Source organism: Jaculus jaculus, chromosome 18 (assembly GCF_020740685.1).
Source record: "Jaculus jaculus isolate mJacJac1 chromosome 18, mJacJac1.mat.Y.cur, whole genome shotgun sequence".
NCBI lineage: Eukaryota > Metazoa > Chordata > Mammalia > Rodentia > Dipodidae > Jaculus > Jaculus jaculus.
This window is the reverse complement of record NC_059119.1, coordinates 55236076-55261286: the sequence shown is the minus strand read 5'-3', so window position 1 is coordinate 55261286 and position 25211 is coordinate 55236076. Positions and strand designations below refer to the sequence as shown.

The 25211-nt window shown below is 45.5% G+C and overlaps 1 protein-coding gene across 3 annotated transcripts in view; it reads left to right on the top strand.

The window, feature by feature from the left end:
• Positions 1 to 25211, top strand: part of Vit (vitrin) — a 140723-nt gene that overhangs the window by 14872 nt on the left and 100640 nt on the right. For all 3 annotated transcript variants that reach the window (XM_045137834.1, XM_045137836.1, XM_004660100.2), the window contains exon 2: positions 13943 to 14011. In XM_045137834.1, coding sequence (XP_044993769.1) covers positions 13981 to 14011 — 31 coding nt within the window. In that variant the 5' untranslated portion in view covers positions 13943 to 13980. The remainder of the gene's footprint in view (positions 1 to 13942; positions 14012 to 25211) is intronic.

Here is a 25211-nt window from a genome sequence, read left to right as displayed (position 1 = left end):
TCACTATGGAAGCAGCGCTCATTCTCGGGCTCCCCAATTCTCTGCAGCTGTGGCTTGAGTGAAGTGTGAGAAGTTTATCTCCTTGGGTCTCGCTACCTTCTGAAAAAGAAAAACATTCTCCAGCAGAGAGTGAAGTCAACATAGGGATAAACCTTATTAATTTACGGAGAATTTGATGTGTGTAATCCCTCTTTTAGCCAAAGACTAGTGAGAGCTTGACCCTGGAGAGCATAATCCTTGTCACCCATAGGGTTCTGATCTGGTTCCCAATTCCAGATATGGGTTCCTTCACACTGAGCAGATCACTTGGCCAATCAGAAAGCTACTGGTTACCCACCGCGGCTGTGTACCACTTTGCACGGTGTGTACATCCTGTCAGAGGGTTTGCTTCTGAGTGGCTTAGACCTCTGGCTGCTCAGACCGTTGTTGGCCACTTTCCCCCAGTAACTCATTTACCCCGCTGTCAGCCAAAACTTTACATATTTTATTCATTCATTCATTTGAGAGAGAGAGCATGGGCATACAAGGACCTCCTGCCACTGCAAATGAACTCCAGACACTTGCAGCACCTAACACTTAGTGTATCTGGCTTTCTGTGGGCATTGGGGAATTGAACCTAGGCCTCCAAGCTTTGCAAGCAAGTGCCTTTCACCACGGAGCCATCTCTCCAGCCTCAGTGGGAAAGGTTTTCATCAAACTGTGGGGAATGGAAAGCAGCTCACAGTGGCCCAAGCAGAAGGGCCCAGAAACATCTATGCCAGGAGATCAGTCTGGTTGCGCTTTCTTCAGACCAGAAATTGGACCTGGGAAATGGCTAGAAATGACGCGTTCTCCTCTTTGTTTGCTCGCCCCCCTCCCCGCAAGGCTGCTCCCCGCCCGTCTCCTCCCTCTCCTGCTCGACCTCCGGCATCTTGGGCCTCAGAGGGCCTGCGCCTCCGCACTCGCTGTTTCAGCTCCCGAGTCCATGGGAAAGCTCCACGTAAGGCGGGCTTGGTCACCTGAGCTTCAGCGAGTGCTCTCTGCGTCTGATTGTGTCTGAGCTGCTGACCTCCTGATCTTGTGAGACTGTAGTGACAGACATACCCAGACTCTGGAAAGTAGAAAGTGCAAGGAAGGGGTTTGACTACTAAGTACTTGGTTATGGTATAGTTTGAAAGATGCTGACGGTGACGCATGACTGTGTGATGATCTGGACTGTGTGACCTTGGCCTAGGGCACTGCTCAAGATCCTCTGTGTTTTGTTTTGTTTTTTTCTTTTTCTCTTTTAATTATTTTTTGTTTGTTTGTTGTTTGGAGATAGGGTCTCACTCTATCTCAGGCTGACCTGGAATTCACTATGTCTTCTCAGGCTGGCCTCGAACTCACAGCGATCCTCCTACCTCTGCCTCCCGAGTGCTGGGATAAAAGGCGTGCGCCATCACACCCAGCTCTCTTTTAATAATTTTTTTAAATTTTATTTATTTATTTGAGAGCGACAGACACAGAGAGAAGGACAGATAGAGGGAGAGAGAGAGAATGGGCACGCCAGGGCTTCCAGCCTCTGCAAACGAACTCCAGACGCGTGCGCCCCCGTGTGCATCTGGCTAACATGGGACCTGGGGAACCGAGCCTCGAACCAGGGTCCTTAAGCTTCACAGGCAAGCGCTTAACCACTAAGCAATCTCTCCAGCCCTGTCCCCAGTTTTTGTAAAAGCAAAACAGATTCTCCAACAGACAGTGAGCATTGCTCAAAATCCTAAGATATTGAATTCTCATTTTACCTCTTCATGTGACCCCTTAGATGGTTCAAACAAGGAACACCCGGTGGTTTATTGAGAAAACACCATGAAACCTCTGACACAACAGATATTATAGAGTCTTCTCTAGTTAATTCAACTAACCAACTGACAGGGCCCTGTGAATTAGATAATGGCTTGAAAAAAAAACCTGTCAGCTATAAGCTAACTGACAGGAAAATTGTGTGTTTTCGTGAAGAGATAATCCAGAGGTGAGCCCAGACTACTTTCTCTGGGACGCTCCAGGCCGGCCTCCCTCTTTCTCATGTTAGCTTTTTCCTCGGCCTGACTTTTCCCGCGGCCCCAGATGGCTGCCCAGAGCTGCTGCTCTGCGTCCAGTTCCAGGAGGGTCAAGGGCTCCCCTAGAAACAGAGGGTGAAAGACTCTTCTGTCGACCCTTATAACTTGGAACGCAACCCGCCGGGGTGGTGATCGGCACGGTGTTGGGGTCCCTCAGCCGAAACGCCTGGGAGCAGAAGTGTTTTGGAGGCGAGGCTCTGTTCTGGCCACTTTTATACACATAATGCCATTTGTGGGGCTGGGGATCCAGGTGTAAACATGAAATTCACACGCTTCATGCACATCTTACATAAGCCTGAAGGTCATTTTATACATTTCTAGAATAATTTTGTGCGTGTGACAAAGTCTCATGACATGGAACTTTCCTCTTGCTAGCAGCATCTTGATACTCAAGAAGGTTCAGATCTTGGAACATTTTGGGTCTTTGGGTTCGGGACACTCCACCTGTGATGACCACCTGGACAGGGCTCTGTGCTACTGGGATCAAGCCTCATCAAAAAGAGAAGTTGGGGCTGGAGAGATGGCTTAGCGGTTAAGCCCTTGCCTGTGACCTAATGACCCTGGTTCGAGGCTCAATTCTCCAGGACTCGCGTTAGCCAGTTGCACAAGAGGGTGCACATGTCTGGAGTTCATTTGCAGTGGCTAGAGACCCTGGAGGGCCCATTCTCTCTCTCTTTCTCTCTGTCTGTCGCTCTCAAATAAATAAATTAAATTAAATTAAAGAGAAGTTGGGGCTGGAAAGATGGCTTAGTGGTTAAGGCCTTTGTCTGCAAACCCAAAGAACCTTGGTTCAATTCCCCAGGACCCATGTTGCCAGATGCTCAAGGTGGCGCATGCTTCTGGAGTTCGTTTGCAGTGGCTGGCAGGCCTTGGTGTGCCCATTCTCTCTCTCTCTCTCTCTCTCGCTCTCCCTGTGCCTTTCTCTCTCTGAAATAAATAAAGAAATAATAAAATATTTTTAAAAGAGAGAGAGAGAGAAGTTGACCACCCTTGTCACGCTCAGACCCGGCATCCGCCCAGGGGCAGGGGGTGGACTGGTTTCCTGCACAGCCCCGTGGGTTTGTTTCCATTAGCAAAGGGAATCGATTCCGTTTCGGAAGTGCTGCGGAGGAGGAGGAGGAGGAAGGGGAGATGAAGAGCTCTTTGTGGGCGCTAGAGGTCTCCTCCGTGTCACCTGCCACACACCTTCAGCAGCGTCACCTGCTTAGGTCCGGTGGATAAAGAAAGGGCACGACGCCCCTGCCTGCCTCACCCGCCTGCCTCTTCCCACTTTCCGGTCAACATCTCACGCCAACAACAAATGGATACACAGAAACGAAGTCGTGGAAAGAGGAGAAACATCAGGAAAGAGGAAAGTCCTCTCCTTTATTTCTTCTCTCCTCCCCCTCTGCGCGCTCCTGCCTTACTCCGGCCTGGAGGCCGGTCGCAGCCACCCTATGGTGCCAAGGAAATAGCCAGTGCAGCCACTGGGACCTGGCACACAGGACTGCCTTGACAGCGGGAAACCTCCTTTCAGCGTTGTCGCCCGTCACCCTGCATCCATCAGCGAGTGGCTGAGGATTGACAATAGGCAGAGAGGCGGCAGCGAGGCCGCGGATGCGACTTCTCCACTCAAAGATGTTTGTCCACAAGGGATTTTTGCCTGCTGGAAACAGCACGATCTCACAGTTGTTAAACATTTCCAGATGGACACTGGCTCTCTCCACCTCGTGCACAAAGCATGCTTGGGTGCCCCCCATGCCACATCCCAGATCACACAAACACCAACATTACGTCAGTCCTACACGTCCAACAGGGCAGAGCTGTTTTCCAAGAGAGTGGCTCAAATAGGTCTCAAGGGGGCTTATTAAAAATGATGAATGCAGCCGGGCGTGGTGGCGCGCACCTTTAATCCCAGCAACCGAGAGGCAGAGGTAGGAGGATCACCACGAGTTTGAGGCCACACTGAGACTACATAGTGGATTCCAGGCTGACCTGGACTAGAATGAAACTCTACCTCGAAAAGAAAAAAAAAAAAAAAAGATGAATACAGGGGTGGAGAGATGTCTTGGTGTATAAGACGCTTGCCTGCAAAGCCAAAGGAGCCAGGTTTGATTCCCCGGGACCCACGTAAAGCCAGATGCACAAGGTGGCACATGTACCTGGAGTTCATTTGCAGTGGCTACAGGCCCTTGTGTGCCCGTTCTCTCTCCGTCTCTCACTCTCTCTCTCTTTCTGTCTCACTGTCTATCTGCCTCTATCTCTCTCTTAAATGAATGACTAATAATATTTTTTTTAAATGATGAATGCAAAAGAAATCATTCTTAAGCCTTCCACGTCTCCCTGTAGTCTGAAGGATCAACGTGACATTCTTCAGGCAGGATGTCCAAGGCCTCCAGGGTCCCTGCTCTCCTCTGCACGGTCTCACCGCTCTCCACCATGGCTGACAGACCTGAACCTGCTCCGTCCCCAGGCCCTGCCCTGTCCTCACCATTCTTTCATTGTTTCCCCACGTTCTGGCTGAGTAGCTCAAGCCCCTTCCAGGTCCCACACTTAAGCCCAGGTGCCATCCTTTTTGGTACCCTCCTCTGCAGATGCTCTTAATCCCGGCTGGAAACCTTCAGGGAGTTTTCACACCGTCCTGACACCAACTCAGGCCAAGTGAGTCCGAAGGTATAAATAAGCACAGATGCTTATCACAGGACATCAATCGTCACTGGAGAAGTGTGGGGCCTCTTGCCTGAGAATTCAGCACCTCTTCTCTGCCTTGTGACCTTCGGCAGAGCCCCCCGACTTCTGCCTATTTCCCACCCCTTACCTTGAAATTAAGGCAAGAGAACTGAAGAGATGGCTTAGCCGTTAAGGCGCTTGTCTGCGAAGCCTAAGGCCCCATGTTTGAGTCTCCAGATCCCACGTGAGCCAGGCGCACAAAGGTGAGGCAAGCGCAAGGTTGCACATGCCCACTAGGTGGCGCAAACATCTGGAGTTCAATTTTAGTGGCTGAGGTCCTGGAGTGCCAATTTCCTCTGCCTCTCCCTCTCTCCCTGTCTCTCTCCCTCTCTCTCTCTTTCTCTAAAAATAAAAATTAAAAATAAAAAAGAAATGAAGGCATGAAGTAGTCCCTGCCAGTCTAGGGATGCTGGCTCAGTTGGTAGAGTCCTCGCCTGGCATGCACAAACCCCTGGCTTTGATTTCTAGCACTGTAGCAACCGGGTAAGGTGATGCATAACTCATACCTGGAACCTCAGCACTCTACAGGTTCAGGGTAGGAGGACCAAGAGTTCAAGGTCATCTCTGAGCACATAACAAGGCCATCCAGGGCTACTTCCAACCTTGTCTCACAAAAGAGAAGGGAGAGGTGGGCAGGAGGAACGGCGGACGCAGGAGGATGAGGGGGAAGGAGAACAATCTCGTCCTGACCTCGTCAGGTTGTGATGAGTGGTGCGATATTCACTAACACTTCATCCGCACTCTGTAAATGTGTTAGGATTAAGCCCACGCTGATGTTCTGGGAGACTGAGCAAGCTGACTGGGCTCCGTCTGCCTATCCTAGCCACGGCACCGCATGCTGATGGTTCCTTGTTTTTTTGTTTTGTTTTGTTTTTTTTTTTTGAATAAATAACAGACTCATGAATGAAGATAAGTTTTGCCTTTAGGAAGTTGGGGAGACTTAAGTAAAAGCGGTGAACCGTGAACTGAAGTATAAAGGACGGCGAGGTCGTGAGGAGCAGATAAGAGGTGGCAAGACACTCCCGATAGACACTCGTGTGAGCAGAGCTGTTACGCAAGCGTGCAGTGTGTGCAGAAAAGATCAAAGGCCCGTAGGTACTGGGGCCAGAGGAGAGACGCGGGGGAGAACTGCAGTTTGATGGTGTTGACGGGTTAGATGGGCTGTATTCTTGGAGCTTGTGATGCCTCCCCCTGGAATTCGGCCTTTGTGCTGTAGAGGACGGGTGGGCTGTGAAGTATTCCGACATGTGACTGAACACTGTGTCCTGTGCTGAGGACGGCTGATCCTTTCCCATCGGGGAGGAGGGAGGCTGCAGTTGCTCTTCGGTGGATGCTGGCATTGTCGGAGGAAGCTTTGTCCAACAGACCTAGTCCTATGACACCCTGTGCCTTCTGTCTGATCTCTGCTAATTGGATCACTATTAAATGTGGTGGTAAAAGTGCTGGTGTCGGGCTGGAGAGATGGCTTAGCGGTTAAGCGCTTGCCTGTGAAGCCTAAGGACCCCGGTTCGAGGCTCGGTTCCCCAGGACCCACGTTAGCCAGATGCACAAGGGGGCGCACGCGTCTGGAGTTCGTTTGCAGTGGCTGGAGGCCCTGGCGCGCCCATTCCCTCTTTCTTTCTCTCTCTGCCTCTTTCTCTATCACTTTCAAATAAATAAATAAACATTAAAAAAAAAGTTCTGGTGTCAACAATACTTACTAAGTGTCCCCAACAAGCTGGGAGTTTGAACATTGTCTTGTCATATTAGTTGCAGATTTATCAGCATCCCTGCAAAGGTTAAAAGTATTTTTGTTTGCTTGTTTTGGTTTTCGAGGCAGTGTCTCACTCTAGCTCAGGCTGACCTGGAATTCACTATGTGGTCTCAGGGTGGCCTCGAACTCACAGCAATCCTCCTACCTCTGCCTCCCAAGGTCTGTGACTAAAAGCATGCACCACCATGCCCAGCTAATTTTTGAATTATTTATTGGCACATGCACATGCGCATGTGCATGCACGTGTGTGTGTGTGTATGCACACCAGGGCCTCTTGCCACTGCAAACAAACATCAGGCCCACTTTTTGCATCTGGCTTGTGCGGGTGGCTTGGAAAGAGGGTCGGGTTGGCAGGCTTCCCAAGCAAGCAGTTTTAACCACTGAGCCAGTGTGGCGGTTTGATTCAGGTGTCCCCCACAAACTTAGGTGCGCTGAATGCTAGGTCCCCAGCTGGTGGCAGTTTGGGAATTGAAGCCTCCTGGAGGCAGCGTATTGCTGGGGGCCAGCTTGTGGATGTTGTAGCCAGCTTTCCCTTGCCAGTGTTTGGCACACTCTCCTGTTGCTGTTGTTCATCTTGTTGGCCAGGAGGTGATGTCCACCCTCTGTTCAGGCCACTGGTTTTCCCTGCCATCATGGAGCTTCCCCTCGAGTCTATATGCCAAAATAAACCTTTTCCTCCCACAAACTTCTTTTGATCTGGTGTTTTCTGGCAGCAATGCAAAGCCGACGGCAACAGCCATCTTTCCAGACCCTGACGGGTAATTTTTTTTTAATGTTTTTATTTTTCAAGGTAGGATCTCACTCTATCTAGCACAGGCTGACCTAAAATTAACAATGTAGTCTCAGGGTGGCCTTGAACTCAAGGCGATCCTCCTACCTCTGCCTCCGGAGTGCTGGGATTAAAGGCGTGCACCACCCCGCCCGGCTCCGAAGGGTAAATTTTTAAATAGATTGCTCTGATGCATTGCACCCAGCCTTTATAAGGTAGTTTCCTCTGTTCGTCATTTTGTCTTCCCTGTCTTTCACAACATTCCTTGCCTACATCTCTGGCAGATGAGTAGTGTGCCCTCTTGCCTGTGAATGTCAAACATTCCAATAAATGGATCTCAGAAAGAGTCCATTTTGCTTTATTTTTCAACCTCAATAAGGTACAACCTGCAGATCCTTGTCGGCACATCAGGAAACAAGAACAGTGCGTGGGAGCAGGGGCCACAATATGTGGAATTGACCTTGGATTTGTAACCTTAAGTGAGTCACTCACTCCAGACCTCAGGTTCCTTCTCTTTAAAACGGACATTAACGTGGGGCTGAAGAGATGGCTTAGCACTTAAGGCGCTTGCCCGCAAAGCCAAGGGACCTCGGTTCAATTCCTCAGGACCCATGTAAGCCAGATGCACAAGGTGGCACACATGTCTGGAGTTTGTTTGCAGTGGCTGGAGGCCTTGGTGCACCCATATTCTCTCTCTCTCTCTCTTTCTCTCTTTCTCCCCCTCTCAAATAAATTTTCTTAAAAAACGGACCTTAAGGTGGCATGTCCTCACATCCTCCTGGAGTTCACTGTGAAGAGTGAGTCTGTACTTACTCAGTCTCACAACAAACGTGTGTCATGGTCCCCAAGCCACCAGGCACTCTTCCAGGGCTTAGGAACTGAACTGTGAACAAGAAAGACCGAGGGAGGGGCCCAGCATGTAGCTCGACACTTGGCCAGCAATCAGGAAGCCTAGGGCTTCATTCCCAACCAGGTGTGGTGGCACAAACTGTCAGGCCCCTCCTCAGCAGCATAGTGTGTTCAAGGTCAGCCTTGGATGCATGAGATCCTCCCAGGAATGAAGGGAGGGAGGGAGGCAGAGAGAGAAGAAGGCAAACAAAGAAGCACTCATGCACACGACACACGTAACGTTTCTTCACATAAAAACTGTAACGAATGTGGAAGCTGCTGTTATCATTATAACCACCTTGCTCTCGTCTAACCCTGGACAGGGAGAGTTCATTAAATCAGCTATGATACTCTGCTTAGGCTAAAGCGTAATTTCCTTTCACAAGCAGATTTTGTTTGCCTCACCAGAACTTCATATTTAGGACTCTTTACAATGCATCCCAGAGCACAGTCCATACACTTATGTATCAGTAATGCTTTTCTGGAAGCCCCTCTTGTTTGTTTTTGATGAACCTTGGGAGCATGTTGCGGGCACTCCTAGACTCTTTTTTTTTTCTTTTTAATTTTTATTTATTGAGAGCAACAGACACTGAGAGAAAGACAGATAGAGGGAGAGAGAGAGAATGGGTGCGCCAGGGCTTCCAGCCTCTGCAAACGAACTCCAGACGCGTGCGCCCCCTTGTGCATCTGGCTAATGTGGGACCTGGGGAACCGAGCCTCGAACCGGGGTCCTTAGGCTTCATAGGCAAGCGCTTAACCGCTAAGCCATCTCTCTAGCCCACTCCTAGACTCTCTGACATTGACCCCCACACACACACACACCGCCCCTTGCAGAAACTTCTTGAGAGAGCTGAAGGATCTTGCCCTGGTCTCTGTAGTGTTGAAGAAAGGTGGCCTCAGTTTCCTCTTGCACTTTCCAAAAGGCACGTTAGTATCTACCTATATGAGAAAATGGCCCAAGTGAAAAGAAAGAATGAAGTAGTGAGAAAGATGTCTCAACACATTCTGGTTTCAAGAAACCCAAGAGGGATTCAGGACAAGTCCAATGCTGGCGAGTCACGCTTAGGGATACTTCACCAGGGTTAGAGTGGTTATTTCCGGGAACTGGTTAGTGACTGCCCATGTGTCCCAGTGTGCAGAAGCCACGGCCATCATTACTTTAAAGGTTCTAGGACAGACCTGAGAAAAATCCCGCCTGCTCTCAGCCTTCCTCTTGGGTTTGTGTGTGGACTATCAGCATGGCCTCATCTTGTTTTTGTTAAATATAATTCAAGAGTTACACAATCTACCACTTAAAAGTGTAAGATTCAGTCCCTATTAGTATATTAGTATTTATTTAGTATATTTGTTTTGTTGTTTTGGTTTTCTTTCCTAGGGAAAGGGACAGATTTCAGTACTCTCACATTGACATAACACATGTTTACTGAACACCTAAGACTCAGATAAAAATCCCTGTCCTTGTGGAGTTGATATTATATTGGAGAACCCAATCATGGGAAATAAAATAGGTCACTTGTAATGTCAAAGGTGATAAGTGACGCAGAGATAAGAGCTAGGCGTACCCATGGTGGTAGACCAGAGGACGTTGTGACTTAGAAATAAGACAAAGGTCGTGTTCTCCTCTACGCAAGTACACTTAAGCCGAACAAACAATAGTAGACAGTAAGTACAGAGAATTGGCACTGAGTCATGTTCTAGAAACAACCAAGAGGCCAGAGGCTTAATATGTGAGGAATAGAAAGACGGAACATGAAGTCAGAAAGATTGATGGTGACCAACTAAAGCAGAATCTGGAGCCATCTAGAAGATATTCGCTTTTCCCCACCGCAAGGTAGGGGACCACTGCCAAGTTCCGAGCAGAGGAATTCAGTGGCCCAAGTTGCTGTGAACAGGATCACGCTGACGGACAGGGGACTGGAGACAGCAAAGTGGGGAGACAGCCAGGTTGGTAGGCTGGCTGGAAAAATCTAGGTGGACCTGCAGGTGTCCTGCTGCAGAAGATGAGAAGCGGTCCGGTTCTGGGTTGAGTATGCATGCCCAGTCAAAAGGCTGGGTTGATGGAGAAGATATGGGGTGTGACGGAAAGAGAAAGATGACTGAAAATCGGCAATGTTAAGAGATAACAGCCAGTTAGTGGCACTGGCTATGCGGGTCCAGCCTGAACGCTTGGCATTCTGCATCTGTCCCATAGGAAAGCTCAGTATTTGGGCCTGAAGATCCATCAACTGTCCTAAAGTAAAAGACAAAATTATTATAGAGGCCCTGGCGTGGCTCATTCTCTTGCTTGCGCTCTCTCTCTCTCTCTCTCATGAATATATATTTTTTTAATTTACAAGGTGATAGGTTTAATAAACACACTGACTTTAAGTCTGGATCCTCATTCCGTTCCAATGACCCTGTTGGCACTGTGTTCATGATGTTTACCGTAAGTCTTAGTTTCTTCATCTGATCATCAAACCCACCATGCTGCCTCAGTTGAAACCAGACCATCATATGAGAATACTTCAAAAACTTACATTGTGGAAAACTGAAAATCTAGAAGAAACAGATTTCGAAGCACATATAACCTTATAAAGTTAAAACTGGAAGATACCAATAACTTAGACAGATAGATTACCAGCAATAAGATTGAAGTCATGACAAAAAGCTTCCCCACAAAGAAAAGCCTAGGAACAGATAAATTCACTACCAAATTCTATCAAACGTTTAAAGATGATGTAATAACCACTCTTCTCAGATTACCTCACAAAATAGTGAGAGAATAACCATGACCAAACTCACTCTGCGAAGCTTATATTACCTTGATTCCTAAACCAAATAAATATACAACATTGAAAAAAAAAACAGACTATGGACTAGAGAGATTCCTTAGTGGTTAAAGTACTTGCCTGCAAAGCCAAAGGACTTAGGTTCGATTCCCCAGGACAAATGTAAGCCAGATATACAAGGGGACACATGCATCTGGAGTTCGTTTGCAGTGGCTGGAGGCCCTGGTGCACCCATTCTCTCCCCCCCACCCTTTCTCTCTCTGTCCGTCACTCTCAAATAAATAAATAAAAATACACAATTTTTTTTAAAAACCTGATAATTACCAAAGAGGCTAATGAAGTGACCAGATAGTTCAAAAAAATAAAAATAAAAACAAATGGCCAATAACTTTTCAAATGTTTAACAACCCTAGCCATCAAGGAAATGGAAATTAAAACCAGTCTGAGATATCATCTCATCCCAGTCAGAATGACTGTCATGAAGAAACAATGTGGGAAAGGCAAAACCCTTATTCACTGCTGATGCCAGTGCAAACTAGTATTGCCATTATAAAAGTCAGTATGCAGTTTTGTCAAAAACGTTAGAAATAGAACTCCCGTATGACCCAGCTACGCCAGTCCTGGCCCTATGCTCTCAGGGTTCCACATCCTGTTACGGAGATATTTGCACATCCATGTTTATTGCTCCTTTATTTACAGTGGCTAAGAAATGGAACCAGCCTAGATGCCCATCAACAGATGAATGAATAATGAAAATGTGGTACATATGAACAATGGAATTTCATTCAGCTGCACAGAAAAATGAAATTGTGAACTGTTTCAGCAAAATGAATAGATCTGGAAAGAATCCTACTAAACGAAGTGACCCAAACTCAGAATGACCAAAACCGATGTTCTTTCTCTTATGCAGATCCTAGCTTGAAATGTCTACATGCGTGTATATAATATATAATATGCGTGTATATAAAGGGAGGCAGACCTGGGTAAACACCTCTAAAGCTAGAATAGTAACCGAGAGCAGGCATAAGGTGATAATGAAGGGTGAAAGGAGATGTAAACATGAGGAGAGAGGGTGGGAGAGGGGGGAAGAATGAACTAAAACATATATATTTGAAAATGCCAGAATGATACCTAAAACTCTGCATGCTAGCTAAAAATAATTTTTAAAGCTCCCCATGCTGAGTTTATCATGAGGATTTAAGCCAACGTAGAGTACGAAGCACATGTCCACAGCATGTGGTCGTGTCCATGAGATTTGGAGGGCTTCCTTACAGCCTTACAAGGACTGGTCAGCATCATCTTATGTCCATTGCGCTTTCCAATCCCCTGTTCTCTGTTGATGCCGGCCCCCATTTGGCACCCCTTCCCCCTTTCTTCTGCGTGTTTAAACTCCGGCGCTTTTCCACAGTTGGCCCAGCCACCCCCATCTCTAAGAGGCTCCCCCTCATTCCCAGGGTTGAAATGATCTCTTTCCTTTCTTGAACATTCCTGTTCCTAGACCCAGACCCCCTAGATTAGAATCCGCAGTTTTAAATTTTTTGTTGTTGTTTATTTTTATTTATTTGAGAGTGACAGAGAGAAAGAGGCAGAGAGAGAGAAAGCACGCGCACGAGAGAGAATGGGTGTGCCAAGGCTTCCAGCCACTGCAAATGAACATCAGATGTGTGCGCCACCTTGTGCATCTGGCTTACGTGGGTCCTGGGGAATCGAACCTGGGTCCTTAGCCTTCACAGGCAAGCGCTTAACAGCTAAGCCATTTCTCTATCCTCAAGGGATTAGTAGCACATTTAGAGAAGCCCTACTGTATTTGCTGGTTCTTGAACTTGGTTACACTGTTGGATCACCTGAGCAGTGTTTAGAAAGCTTAATGCCTAGACCCCCACCCCCGAAAGGTTCTGGTTCAGTTGATCTGGGTGCAGCCTGGACATTAGTGTTTTTTTTAATATGTTATTTATTTATTTATTTGAGAGAGAGAGAATGAGAGAGAACGGGTACACCAGGGGTTCCAGCCACTGCAAATGATCTCCAGATGTATGTGCCACCTTGTGCATCTGGCTTATGTGAGTCTTGGGGGGGAATAGAACTGAGGTCCTTTGGCTTTGCAGGCAAGTGCCTTAACCACTAACCCAGCATTAGTGTTTTCTTTTAAAACCCCCAGATGATGCTAATATTCAGTGAAGAGTGAGATCCGCTGCTTTGTAAACTTCCCCTCCCACTTCCTTATGAGGCCTTATGGCTCTTGCAGGCTCTCGAATGTGATTATTTGTGTCCATGTATGGCTTTTCACTCTACTAAACTATATACCTTTTTTGAAAATTTTGTTTATTTTAATTTAGTTATTTGAGAGCAACAAACAGAGAGAGAAAGAGGCAGATAGGGAATGGGCATACCAGGGCCTCCAGCCACTGCAAACAAACTCCAGACATGTGTGCCCCCTTATGTATCTGGCTAACATGGGTCCTGGGGAATTGAGCCTTAAACAGAAGTCCTTGGGCTTCACAGGCAAGTGCTTAACTGCTAAGCCATCTCTCTAGCCCAAACTATACATCTTTTAAGAGTGAGAACTGGCTCTTCATTCAATTTATCACCTTCCTAGCAAAAATTAGCTAGGTGGGTTTAATAAATATTTATTGAATGATTTATCTATAGCCTAAAAATATTGTCTTGATATCATAACTGTGGCCATTGCTCAAACTTGAAGACAAACTGGTTGGACATACTCTCAAATATGGAGTGATTTTCTCCTTTAGTTCTAAGACCAAATCTCTGCAGAATCAAAGGCTGGTGGCCAGAGTGGGTTTTCTAACTGAGAAGAGATTCTCTGGTATCAATGCAGAATTATTCCCATGCTGCTGGTGGAGGGCCGGAGCTTGGAATCCTGACTCTGAAAAGCAATGCAAAATGACTCAGAATATCTCCGTGCGTCCAATTCAGATCTCCCAGAGGAAACATGATGGTGTTATTGTTCCTTTCTCTCCAGGGTGCCATTCTGATGTTTATGGGATTTTTGTTCTCACTATGAAGGCATCTGTTCTTGAAGTTTTCCTTGGTGAGTACTTCTTTGTGTGTATCTGGATAGTCTTTGAATGTTTGCTTAAGGTCTAGAGAATCTGGCCAAAAAGATTTTTAATCAAGACAGCACATGGGCAGAAACAGCTTGTCTTAGGACAAATTTTGTACAGAGAAATTTAAGAGAGATGTTAAGAGTAGATCAAATTCAGGATGTGTCTGTGTGTATATATTTTCATATAAAGCAAATATATGTATTGCGCATATACTTCTACATATTACATAGAATATTTATGTATTTTTAATAGCAGGCAAATATTTTTGGTTACCCTAAGTTTGAAGATTTTCCTATTTCTAAATTTCTCAAAAAAAAATGTTTTTTTTTTTTTTTTTTTTTTTGTCACAGCAATGGCTTTACTCTTGCCACTGGCTACTCATAGTTTAAGAGTGGACGTACATTCGGGTTATCTATCATCACACAGAATGTGATTTTAGCAAGGCAGCAGGTCTATTGAGGAATAGCAAGTCCACTGGAGTAAGGACTATTGATGGGTTTAGGTCTAAGTTCAAGGGCAATCTTCTTTTACACAGGGACCCCTGTCTACGCCTTTGCCAGATAATGTGACCCTGTGGGTCACTGTGAAACTGAAGGCCACAGAGGCCTTGTAGACAGTCTACATTAGTTTGGTAGGACTGCTGGAACAAAATACCACATGCGGGTCAGCTTAGAGCAACAAAATTCTGTTCTCTTCCAGCTCTGGAGACTTTAAGTCCAAAATCAAGGGGTTGATGGGGTTGGCTTCTTTATAGGCTATTGAGGCAGAAACCCTCTCATGCCCTTCTCTGAGCTTCCAGCAAATTTCTGGACCACATTCTGATCGTTCAGTTATAAATGTGTCACACCAATCCCTACCTATAACTTCAGATGGTATTCTCCCTGTATGCATGTCTGCCTCCAGACTTTCCCCCCACCTTTTTTTTTTTTTTTGTGAGGTAGGATCTCACGCTAGTCCAGGCTGACCTGGGATTCACTATGTAGTCTCAGGGTGGCCTTGAACTCATGGCAACCCTCCTACCTCTGCCTCCTGAGTGGTGGGATTAAAGGCGTGCACCACCGTGCCCAGCCAGACTTTCCCTTTTTACAATGACATCAGTCATATTGGATCAAGAACATACTCTACTCCAGTATGACCTCATCCTAACTCAACCAATTATATACGCCATTAACCTATTTTCAAATCAGGGCATATTCTGGTGAGCTGAGGATCAAAGTAATCATGATTCATTAGAGTTATGAACTGAGTGGGGGTAAATTCAAGCTATCAGAGAGTGAGATTGTCAAGAGCTGCTCAGAGGGAGTCCACATACCAGAACTGGGGGTTGGAAGAAAGACAAATGGCAGAACTCGGAAGGCAAGAGGGAGCTTATCATGGTGGGCTAACGCCGGGCTCAATGTCGGAGGAAGAGCATGGGTTCTAGTCCCCAGTCACCATCACTTTGCTGAGGTGGGCACATAGCACCTCTTCGCGCCTCCTGTTTCTTCTATAAATGATGCTGCCCACCTAGTATCACCCAGCCATGTGCAGAACAGCTGTCAGAGCTCTAGGACATCTTTCCAAACTATCTGTCCACTTGGCTCTACTCCGCTTCTCTCAGAGGAAGATGATGGCATTCTCTGCCTTCAGTGACACCATACACTTTACTGTCAGATGGATGCACGGGGAAGCCAGAGGCTCAGGTTCATGCCCCGAGCTCCCATTCCACTCACTGTTGTTCCCCTCACGCTAGGGAAAGTCTAGTGACCAATAAACCAGCCTGGTCACTACAGTTGTTCTATATGCCTGATCTGCTCTAGTGAAGGAGAAAGCATTCACCTTGGGAGCACAGGGGCCCTTCAGTTCCTCCTTGCTCTTTTGAGAAGCTGCCTCCCTTCTCACACCGACCCTTGGCTTAGCAGGTAAATGGGGAAGCCAGAAAAGAGACGAAGAATAGGAGGAATTCAGCAAAACAGAACTAGAAACACGCCTTAAGGCCATTTCACACTATATTTTCCTTAGCCTGCTCTTTCCCTCTACAGAGTTGCTTATTCATAAAATACGAAATTAGAGTAGGAAAAGACACTCATGAATCTGAACACAGTGAAAGCTATATATGATAATTCCACAGCCAACATCCTACTGGAGAGTGAAAAACTCAGTTTTTCCTCGATGATCAGGAATAGGACAAAAATATACACTCTTACAACTTCTATGCGGTGTAGCCATGAAGTTCCTAGCCAAGTCAACTAGACAATAAAAAGATAATTTCAAAATAAAAAGCATTTAAATTGGAAAGGGAAGCCAATATTATCTTTGAGCACAGATGGCATGATGTTATAGGTAGAAAATTTTCAACAAAAAGCTGCTAGAACTATCATATAAATTTGGTGAATTTGCAGGATCATGTTAGTTACTTTTCTATTGCTATAACCAAAATGCCTGACTGAGCAACTTAAGAGGAGGAAGGATTTGTTTTGGATAATGGTTTCAGAGGTTTACAATCCATAATGGCAAAAAAAAAAAAAAAAAAAGCATATTGGAATATCTCAGTTCATTGTAATGAGCACACGTGACCAATGCTCCTCCCAGCATGGCCGGGCATTAGCAAACAGAGAAGCAAGAACTCTGTGATCTTTGTGACCTCCTTCCAGGAGCTAAGCGCCACCTCCAAAAGGTTCCACAAATTCCCAATATAGTAGCATCAACTGGGGAGCAAATGTTCAAAGCCTGAGCCTGACCTTTCAGCATCTAAACATAGTATGTGCTTCTGACCCCCAAGGCTCTTGTTTTAAAATCGCAAAATGCAAAATAATGACTTAGAGTCTCCAGCGTCTCCACAGTCTCAACACTATTCAAAAGTCTAAAGTCTGGGGCTGGAGAGATGGCTTAGTGGTTAAGGTGCTTGCCTACAAAGCCTAAGGACCCATGTTCGACTCTCCAGGTCCCACGTAAGCCAGATGTACAAAGGTGAGGCAAGTGCAAGGTTGCACATGCCCACTAGGTAGCGAAAGTGTTCATTTTCAGTGGCTGAGGCTCTGGTGCACCAATTCTCTCCCTCTCTCTCTCTTTCTCTCTCCAAGATTAAAAAATTTTTAAAACATGTCTAAAGTTTGGGCTGGAGAAATAGCTTAGCGGTTAAGACACTTAACAACAAAGCCAAAGGACCTAGGTTTGATTCTCCAGGACCCACATTAAACCAGATGCTCAGTGTCTCATGTTCCTGGAGTTTGTTTGCAATGGCTGGAGGTCCTGGCATGCTCATTCTCTCTCTCTCTCTGCGTCTCTCAAATAAATATATACATATTTTTAAGTCTAAAGTTCAAGGTCTCTTTTGAGACTCTTGGGAAACTCTTAACTATGATTCCTGGTAAAAATCAATCTATAGTCATTCAGAGTGAACATTTACATTCCGAAAGGGAAGAATGGGGCTTTCACAAGTAGGGGATTCAATAGAGGCTCTAAGACCAGTATATATTTTAGTATCAGCTCCAAGCAGTGTAGCTGGAGGGGAGGGAGAAAGGTCAGGAGGGCTGAGAAGGAGGTCTGGCTCCAGGTGTGCAAGGCCAGCCCACAGCTGCAGGCAACAAGCTGGTTAAAGGCACCAGCAGGGAAGGGGGAGATAGGGAGAAAGAGAGAATGAAAGAGAGGAGGTGTGTATATGTGAGCAGAGTAGGAATTTGAGGTGGACAGGCAGGAAACTGTGCAGAAATAATGCACCTGTGATGTAGAGAGGTCAGAAAAAGGGACGTAGAATGAGGGAAAAGGCACCAGAGATTTTTTTTTAACTTTATTTTTATTTATTTATTTGAGAAAGAGAGAAAGAGACAGAGAGAGGGAGAGAGAATGGGCATGCCATGGCCTCTAACCATAGCAAATGAACTCCAGATGTATGTGCCCCCTTGTGCATCTGGCTTACGTGGGTCCTGGGGAATTGAACCAAAGTCCTTTGACTTTGCAGGCCATCTCTCCAACCCAGCACCTGGGCTTTTGTGTCCATGACCATGGGGACAGCAAGAGGGGACTTGGAGAGATGTGGGCCAATGATCAGAGGAGACAGGTGGCTGGATTCCCCATGGGGAGGGCCCTTTGAAGGAAGGCCTCAGTTTTTGCCAGTTGGGAGTGAGGGTGACTCTGAGGCTGATAGGGGTATGGAAAAGAAAGATGGGCATAAGGTTGATGCAGGATTTGAGTGTTCAGGAGGGGTCTCCCAGAAGTGATGAGCCCCAAGTTTTGGGTTCTGTCCTACCTTTAATGAAGAATTTATAAAGACAGATTCAAGAAGGATAAATTAGGAATTATTAAATTTATTTAAGGGGAAATCACAGATTGTGGGGTTTCACAAATTGTGGAGTTGTTGATGCTCTGGGGAACATGAAATTAACCACTTACTGCTTGGTGGTTGCTACGTAAATTGCACAACCATATGGAAAATGGCATGGAGCAATCTTCTATCAGGATATATACCCAAAGGAAATAAAAATCAGTATTTCCATGCTTATGGTAGCAATATTCACAATAGCCAAGACATAAAATAAACCTCTAAGTGTCCATTGATGGATGACTGGGAAAATAAAATTATACACAAACACACAGAGTAGATTATTACCCAGACTTTAAAAAGAATAAATTCTGCCATGCATAACATAAATAAAATTGGTGACATTATTATAAGTGAAATAAGTCAGACTAGAAAGACAAATAATGTATGAATTTACATTAAAAAGATCAAACTTATAGGAGGGGAGAGTAGAATGGTGTTTGCTAGGGTCTTGAGGAAAGAAGAAATGAGGAGTGTTCTTGGTTATAAGGTTGATAAGCTCTGGAAATCTAATGTATAGCATGGTTACTACAGTTTACAACACTGTACCATTTACTCGATCTTTTCTAAGGCAGTAGACCTGAAATGTTATCATGACACATCAAAAAAATGTGTAAAGGCTGGAGTGATGAATGAATGAATTACCTTGATTTAATAAATTTACAAAGTACACAGAGATCAGGACATCAGGTTAGGGGCTGGAGAGATGGGTCCGCAGTCAAAGGCACTGGCTTGCAGAACCTGTCAGCCCGAGTTCATTTCCCAAGCCACCCGCGTAAGCCCAGACTCAACAAGTGGTGGAAGTGCCTGGTGTTCATTTGCAGTGGCCACAGGCCCTGACTTGCACCTAAGCGCATGCACACAAATAAAGTTGAACAGCATCAGTTTGAACATCACAATTACATCTTAACAAAACTGGAGCCGGGGGGGGGGGGGGGGGGGGAGCGGTGAAAATAATAAATCAATGTATTGATGAGCAAAGGGAAGGATATTCCTGTCCCCAAGTGCCCCTAAGTCTTCACGTGTCTGCATGCCTGGTCTCTCTCTCTCCTCTCTGCCTGGCACTCCTCCCTGTCAGGCTCTCTGTGCCCACTAAGTGCTTTAATAGCAACCCTGCCCCAAATCCATATATCGCCAGCTCATTCTCCACCATTCGCTACCAGTCTCCCCGCAAGCCTGTATCTGGCCACCCCTCTCTTAAGCTCCTCAGTGCTTCTGGCCCCTGCATGTGGAACGCAGGCCAAGGGTCCGAAAGGGCCTGGCTCTTGCCATCTCCTCCGCCCTGGTCTCTCACTGTGCACCCCCCACCCTGGCAGTGAGCTTCCAGTTCCTCCCAGGGTGGAGTCATCTGACATCCCTGCTCCATTGAACACGCTACTGTGATTTCCAGAGTGCTCTGCCCCTCGCTCCCACAACCCACATGCCCACCAGCGCCACGTGGTCCTCCGCGAAGCTTCCCTGAACTGCTATCTTGATGCCCCGGGTGTTCTCTTCGGGACTGCATCGTGGCCTCCAGTCGTCACTCTCCCCCTCGCCCCCCACTGTAGAGTTATTGAGGACGGAAGTGGGGTCGCGCTCACTGCTTGTCTCCAGCCTCCTCATAGGTGACAGACATTCAACAAGGGATTGTGTTGGACGATGCTGAAGTTTTAAGGGACCAGCGCTGTCCAGCCTTATCACCAAAGCTCCATCAGTTACATCCATTGCTTAGTGTTTGCCCGAGAGACCATGTTTGCTTCAGCTATCCTGAAGGGCTTGATGGCAGTTCTAGGCTCCTCATTGTCTCTGGAGCCCCTTGTATAATCAGCAATCGCCGTGAGTGTCCAGGGAGCCGGTGGAATAAGGAGCCTGGTGCCTGAGAACAAATTTGCTCTCTGGCTCCAGCTTCTGACCACAAATAACTACAGAATTAGTCAACAGTTTAATATTTTTAAAAAAATATTTTATTTTTATTGATTTAAGAGAGAGAGAGGCTGGGGGGATGTCTTAGTGGTTAAGGTATTTTCCTGCAAAGCCCAAAGACCCTTTTTCATTTCCCCAGGACCCACATTAGCCAGATGCACAAAGGGGCGCGGGCATCTGGAGTTTGTTGGCAATGGCTGGAAGCCCTGGGGCGCCCATTCTCTCTCTCTCTGTCTCCCCCTCCCTCCCTGCCTCCCTCTTTCTCTGTCAAATTAATTAATTAATTAGTTAGTTAGTTAGTTAAAATAAGAGAGAGAGAGACTGGGCATTCCAGGGCCTCTAGTCACTGCAAATGCATGCTTACGTGGGTACTGGGGAATGAAACCTGGGTCCTAGGCTTCACAGGCAAGCATATTAGCCATCTTTCCAGCGCAAGGGTTTAATCCTGACCTAGGTTTCCTTTACCCATACAATGGTGGTGGTGATGTGTGCTGGGGCGGGGGGTGGGGGAGGGGGGTTAACCTCCAAAGTTCCTCTCAGGTTAGCTTTCTGTAAGTCAATCCATGTTGAAGTTTTATGTGATACAGCCAATAAGGTGATATCTTTGCTATGGTATTCTGATTTATTTGATGCTAAATGTTTCAGTGAACATGCAATCACAAATTAAGGCATCACAGAGTTGGGTATGGTGGAGCACACCATTAATCCCAGCATTCAGGAGGCTGACCTAGGAGGATCCACTGTGAGTTCAAGACCAGCCTGGAGCTATAGAGTGGGTCTCAGGTCAGCCTGGGCTAGAGTGAGACCCTGCCTTATAAGAAGAAAACTAAAGCCAGGCGTGGTGGTGCACGCCTTTAATCCCAGCACTCGGGAGGCAGAGGTAGGAGGATTGCCATGAGTTCAAGGCCACCCTGAGATAACAGAGTTAATTCCAGGTCAGCCTGGACCAGGGTGACACCCTACCTCAAAAAAAAAAAAAAAAAAAAGAAGAAGAAAACTTAAAAGAAAAGCACTAAGGAAATTAGAATTGTTTTAAAATGATCTGCTTTATAAATTGGTTTTCCAAAAGGTATTGTGGGCACTACCCATATTGTATGTTGAGGGTTCTAAAGAGATCTAACAAGACACTTCTGAACCCGAGTGAGGCATTTATAAAACCTTTAAGCACATAATGCCTACTTATTTGATCTTTCTTGCTTGTGTATGCATGTATTAAGTGTGGTATATATGCTTGTATACATGCATGTTAATATGTGTATGCATACAAATGTGTGTACCCATGTGCACACATGTGCATATGCCTGTGGGGGCCAATAGTTGACATCAGATGCCCTCCTCAGTCACTCTCCATCTTTATTTTAGAGAATGAGACAGAGGGAGAGAGAGAGAATGGGCACGCCAGGGCCTCCAGCTGCTGCAAATGAACTCCAGGCGCATGAACCATCTTGTGCATCTGGCTTCACATGGATACTGGGGAGTTGAACCTGGGTCCTTTGACTTTGCGGCAAGCACCTTAACCACTAAGCTGTCTCTCCAACCCATCCATCTTTATTTTTATTATTTATTTATTTTGGTTTTTCCAAGGTTGGGTTTCACTCTAGCTCAAGCTGACCTGGAACTCACTATGTAGTTTCAGAGTGGCCTCGAACTCATGGTGATCCTCCTACTTCTGCCTCCTGAGTGCTGGAATTAAAGCGCTACCACGTGGGCTTTTATTTTTATTTTGAGACAGGGTCTGTCATGGAACCTAGAACACACCAGTTGAGCTAGACTCTTCTGGTCAATATGCCCAGGATAGGTTTTATCTCCACTTCCCCAGCAGGGGGCACTACCACGCCCCACATTTCACTGAGGGCTGGGGTCCAAACTCAAATCCCCATGTGGGCAGGGCAAGTGCTATGCTAATGGAGCCATCAACCCCCTGCCCCTGACTTAGTTACTGACTGCATGCAATCACACTTCATGTCTTAGCTTGAAAGCAGGTTACAATTCACCATTGTATATAAACGATAAGCATCAATACAGATGAGCCAGACCAATGATTTTTTAAAAATACTTTTCATTATAAGTCTATTCTCTTTAATATGACCAAATTGAAAATAATTTAAACATGTCATCTGCTTTTAATTGTAAAGTAAAAATATGCTAAATAAAATATATTTTATATATAAATGATATAATTCAAAAGGGGAAAATACAAAAAAATATAAAATATAAATTGTGATTCTGTCATTGTTAACATTTTGGTATGTTCCAGCTATTTCTCTGCACATATTTTAGCTGCCAAAATCATTGTTAAGGGTAGAGCTGAGCATTTCACAGGTAATTTAAGATTATTCTACACATCATTTGTAATAAGTGCTTGTGATTTTCCTGTTGCTGGAACATTTCCAGCATTTCATTATTTCCAGATTGCCATTAGAAATGCTATAATGAGCATTTTTTTACATAAATCTTTGTCTATATCAAAGATTGTAACTTGGGATGTACTCCTATGAGTATAGTTTCTGGGTCAAAGAATATAATTTCCAAGGCCCTTGAAACTTATTATCAAATTTCTTTGCAGAATAGCTCCACCTACACCAATGACAGTGCACAGAAACTTCCTAGCCTCAATTCCCTGCCAGGATAAGTATAAACTTGTGTTCCACACTTACTGACATGATACAGAAAAACAGCCTGTCGTGTCTTAGCTTGCATCTTAAATTATTAATGAGATTCAAAGTTGTTTCAAGCTTATCTATTTGTATTTTCTCCATTTACAAATTATCTGTATGATCAGTTTTTAAAAAATTTTTTTTTATTTATTTATGAGAGAGAAAGAGACAGATAGAGAGAGAAAGAGAATGGGCATGCCAGGGCCTCTAGCCACTGCATACGAACTTCAGACACATGTTCTCCCTTGTGCATCTGGCTTACATGGGTCCTGGGGAATCAAACCCAGGTCCTTAGGCTTCACAGGCAAATGCCATAAACGCTAAGCCATTTCCCCAGTCCCCTGTATGATCAGTTTTTTAAGTTGAATTTTGAAACTGTTACACCTCAGAAATTCTGCACATACTTACTTGACTAACACACCAAAGAAGAAACAAGAAGGTGAAGTGTGGAACATTTTTATCAGGAAAAGTAAATTTCATATTTAATTTCCTTGAAATTTCAAGCACTTATAAAAGAAAGATAATCTTTTTTTATATTATTTGCAACTGGAACATTGGATTTTTAAAGGTTAAGAAGCATTGCATCAGAGTCATTAAACCACTGATGCCTTGCAATTTTGCACGCTAGACTTAATTTTCTCAAGGTTTATAGACACTAATGGCCTCAGTGGCCAGGTCATTACTCTCAGGAAGGGACAGGCTTGCAGATCTGTCTGTTGTCCTCTGTCCATGGAAGTGGAGTCAGATCTGGGTGTGCTGCTAGGCTTCCAAGGAAAATGAATACAGGCTGATTTTCCTCTTCCCCAAGTGGCAGATGTAATCCACCACTTTGATCCTAGCAAGAGACATCTCACTGATGAGAAAGGAAGCCTTGCCGCCCAGCATGAGTAGGCATGGAAGCTGTGCTGACCAGCCCATCCCTGGAGGAGGGGGCCCTGAGAGCTTCAGTTAATAAGCACATAAACTGAGGGGAGGGCTTATGAGAACGTGGCCAATAATGTCCCTATTACCCACTGCTGGCAAGGCGAATGCACTATGCACGCACACAAGCCTGAAAAGTCTCAGATGGCCAAACAAGTGATGGGGTGGTCTTTTTGAAATTTTTATAGTTCCAATGACACCAGGGCTTATAAAGCAGTTGTCAAAGGTACATAGGCCCACAAGGATGGAATTTGGCTTTCCCAAGAATAGATACTCAAATTTATACCAATTATTCCCTCAACTTCACTTGCTTTATTTTTTTGTGTGTGTGTTATGCTTTAGTACTTATTTTACAGAATATTCTGGGATTCTAGATATTTATTTTTGCACATAAAATTAAAATGTGATCTTTGTGCAAAGTTAAACAGCATAGAGACTACTATAAAAATCAGACCTCCAGGACACTCATACCCACCCAAACCCCAGAAGTAAATAACACCTAAAAAATGTTTGCCTTTATGCTCCTCGGCTGCACTTTTGGTCCACCCTCTGCCACCTTTGATGTTTCTGTGCTTTTAAGATGTAGTGCGTCAACTGTCCACACCTCAACTACTGCTGAGAGTCACAGCTGGGGATGGCTTAGTGGCTGCATCATTGGCACAGATGAGCTAGTGTCTTGTGTATTTGGGTGGCAGTGACCAACTGCCATGGACTGGGTGGCTCATGTAAAACAGAAGCTTATTTCTCAAAATGCTGGAGGCTAAGAAGGCCAAGAGCCAGACACTAATGAACCTGGAGGCTGGTAGGTCTTACTTCTTAGTCCACAGATGGCAACCTCTTCACTGTGTCCTTCTGTGCTGGAAGGGGAAGAACAACTTTATGTCATCTTTTATAAGGGCAGTAATTCCCTTCTTGACAGCTCTGCCTTCATGATCTGACCACCTACCAACCAATGCTATCACTTCATGGGTTAAAGACCCATGAAGCATAACAGTTAGCGTAATGACTTTGAGGGGACAGCTACAACTTTATGAGATAGTTTTCTTAAAACACTTGGCTATATGGCCACCTTTTCTTTCAAAACTAGCTGTAGATTTAATCATTCCTAAATGCACTTGTAACTAAATTGAGCATCTATGTTCTATTATAAACAAAGACACAAATAGAGGAAGTAGGGTGTCTTTTTTTTTTTTTTTCTTGGACAGTGCCTTACTAGGTAGCCCAGTCTGGTTTTGAACTTGTGGGCTCCCTGCTTCAGCATCCTGGGAGCTGGGGTTGCAGGCATTTACCACCACAGCTGGCCCAAGTGCCGTTTTGACTGTGCAGCTTCCCCATGCTCATCTCCAAAGTCCCCAGGAAGTAGGCATCTCAGAAAAGTGGCCAAACTGCAGTTAAGGAAAAGCC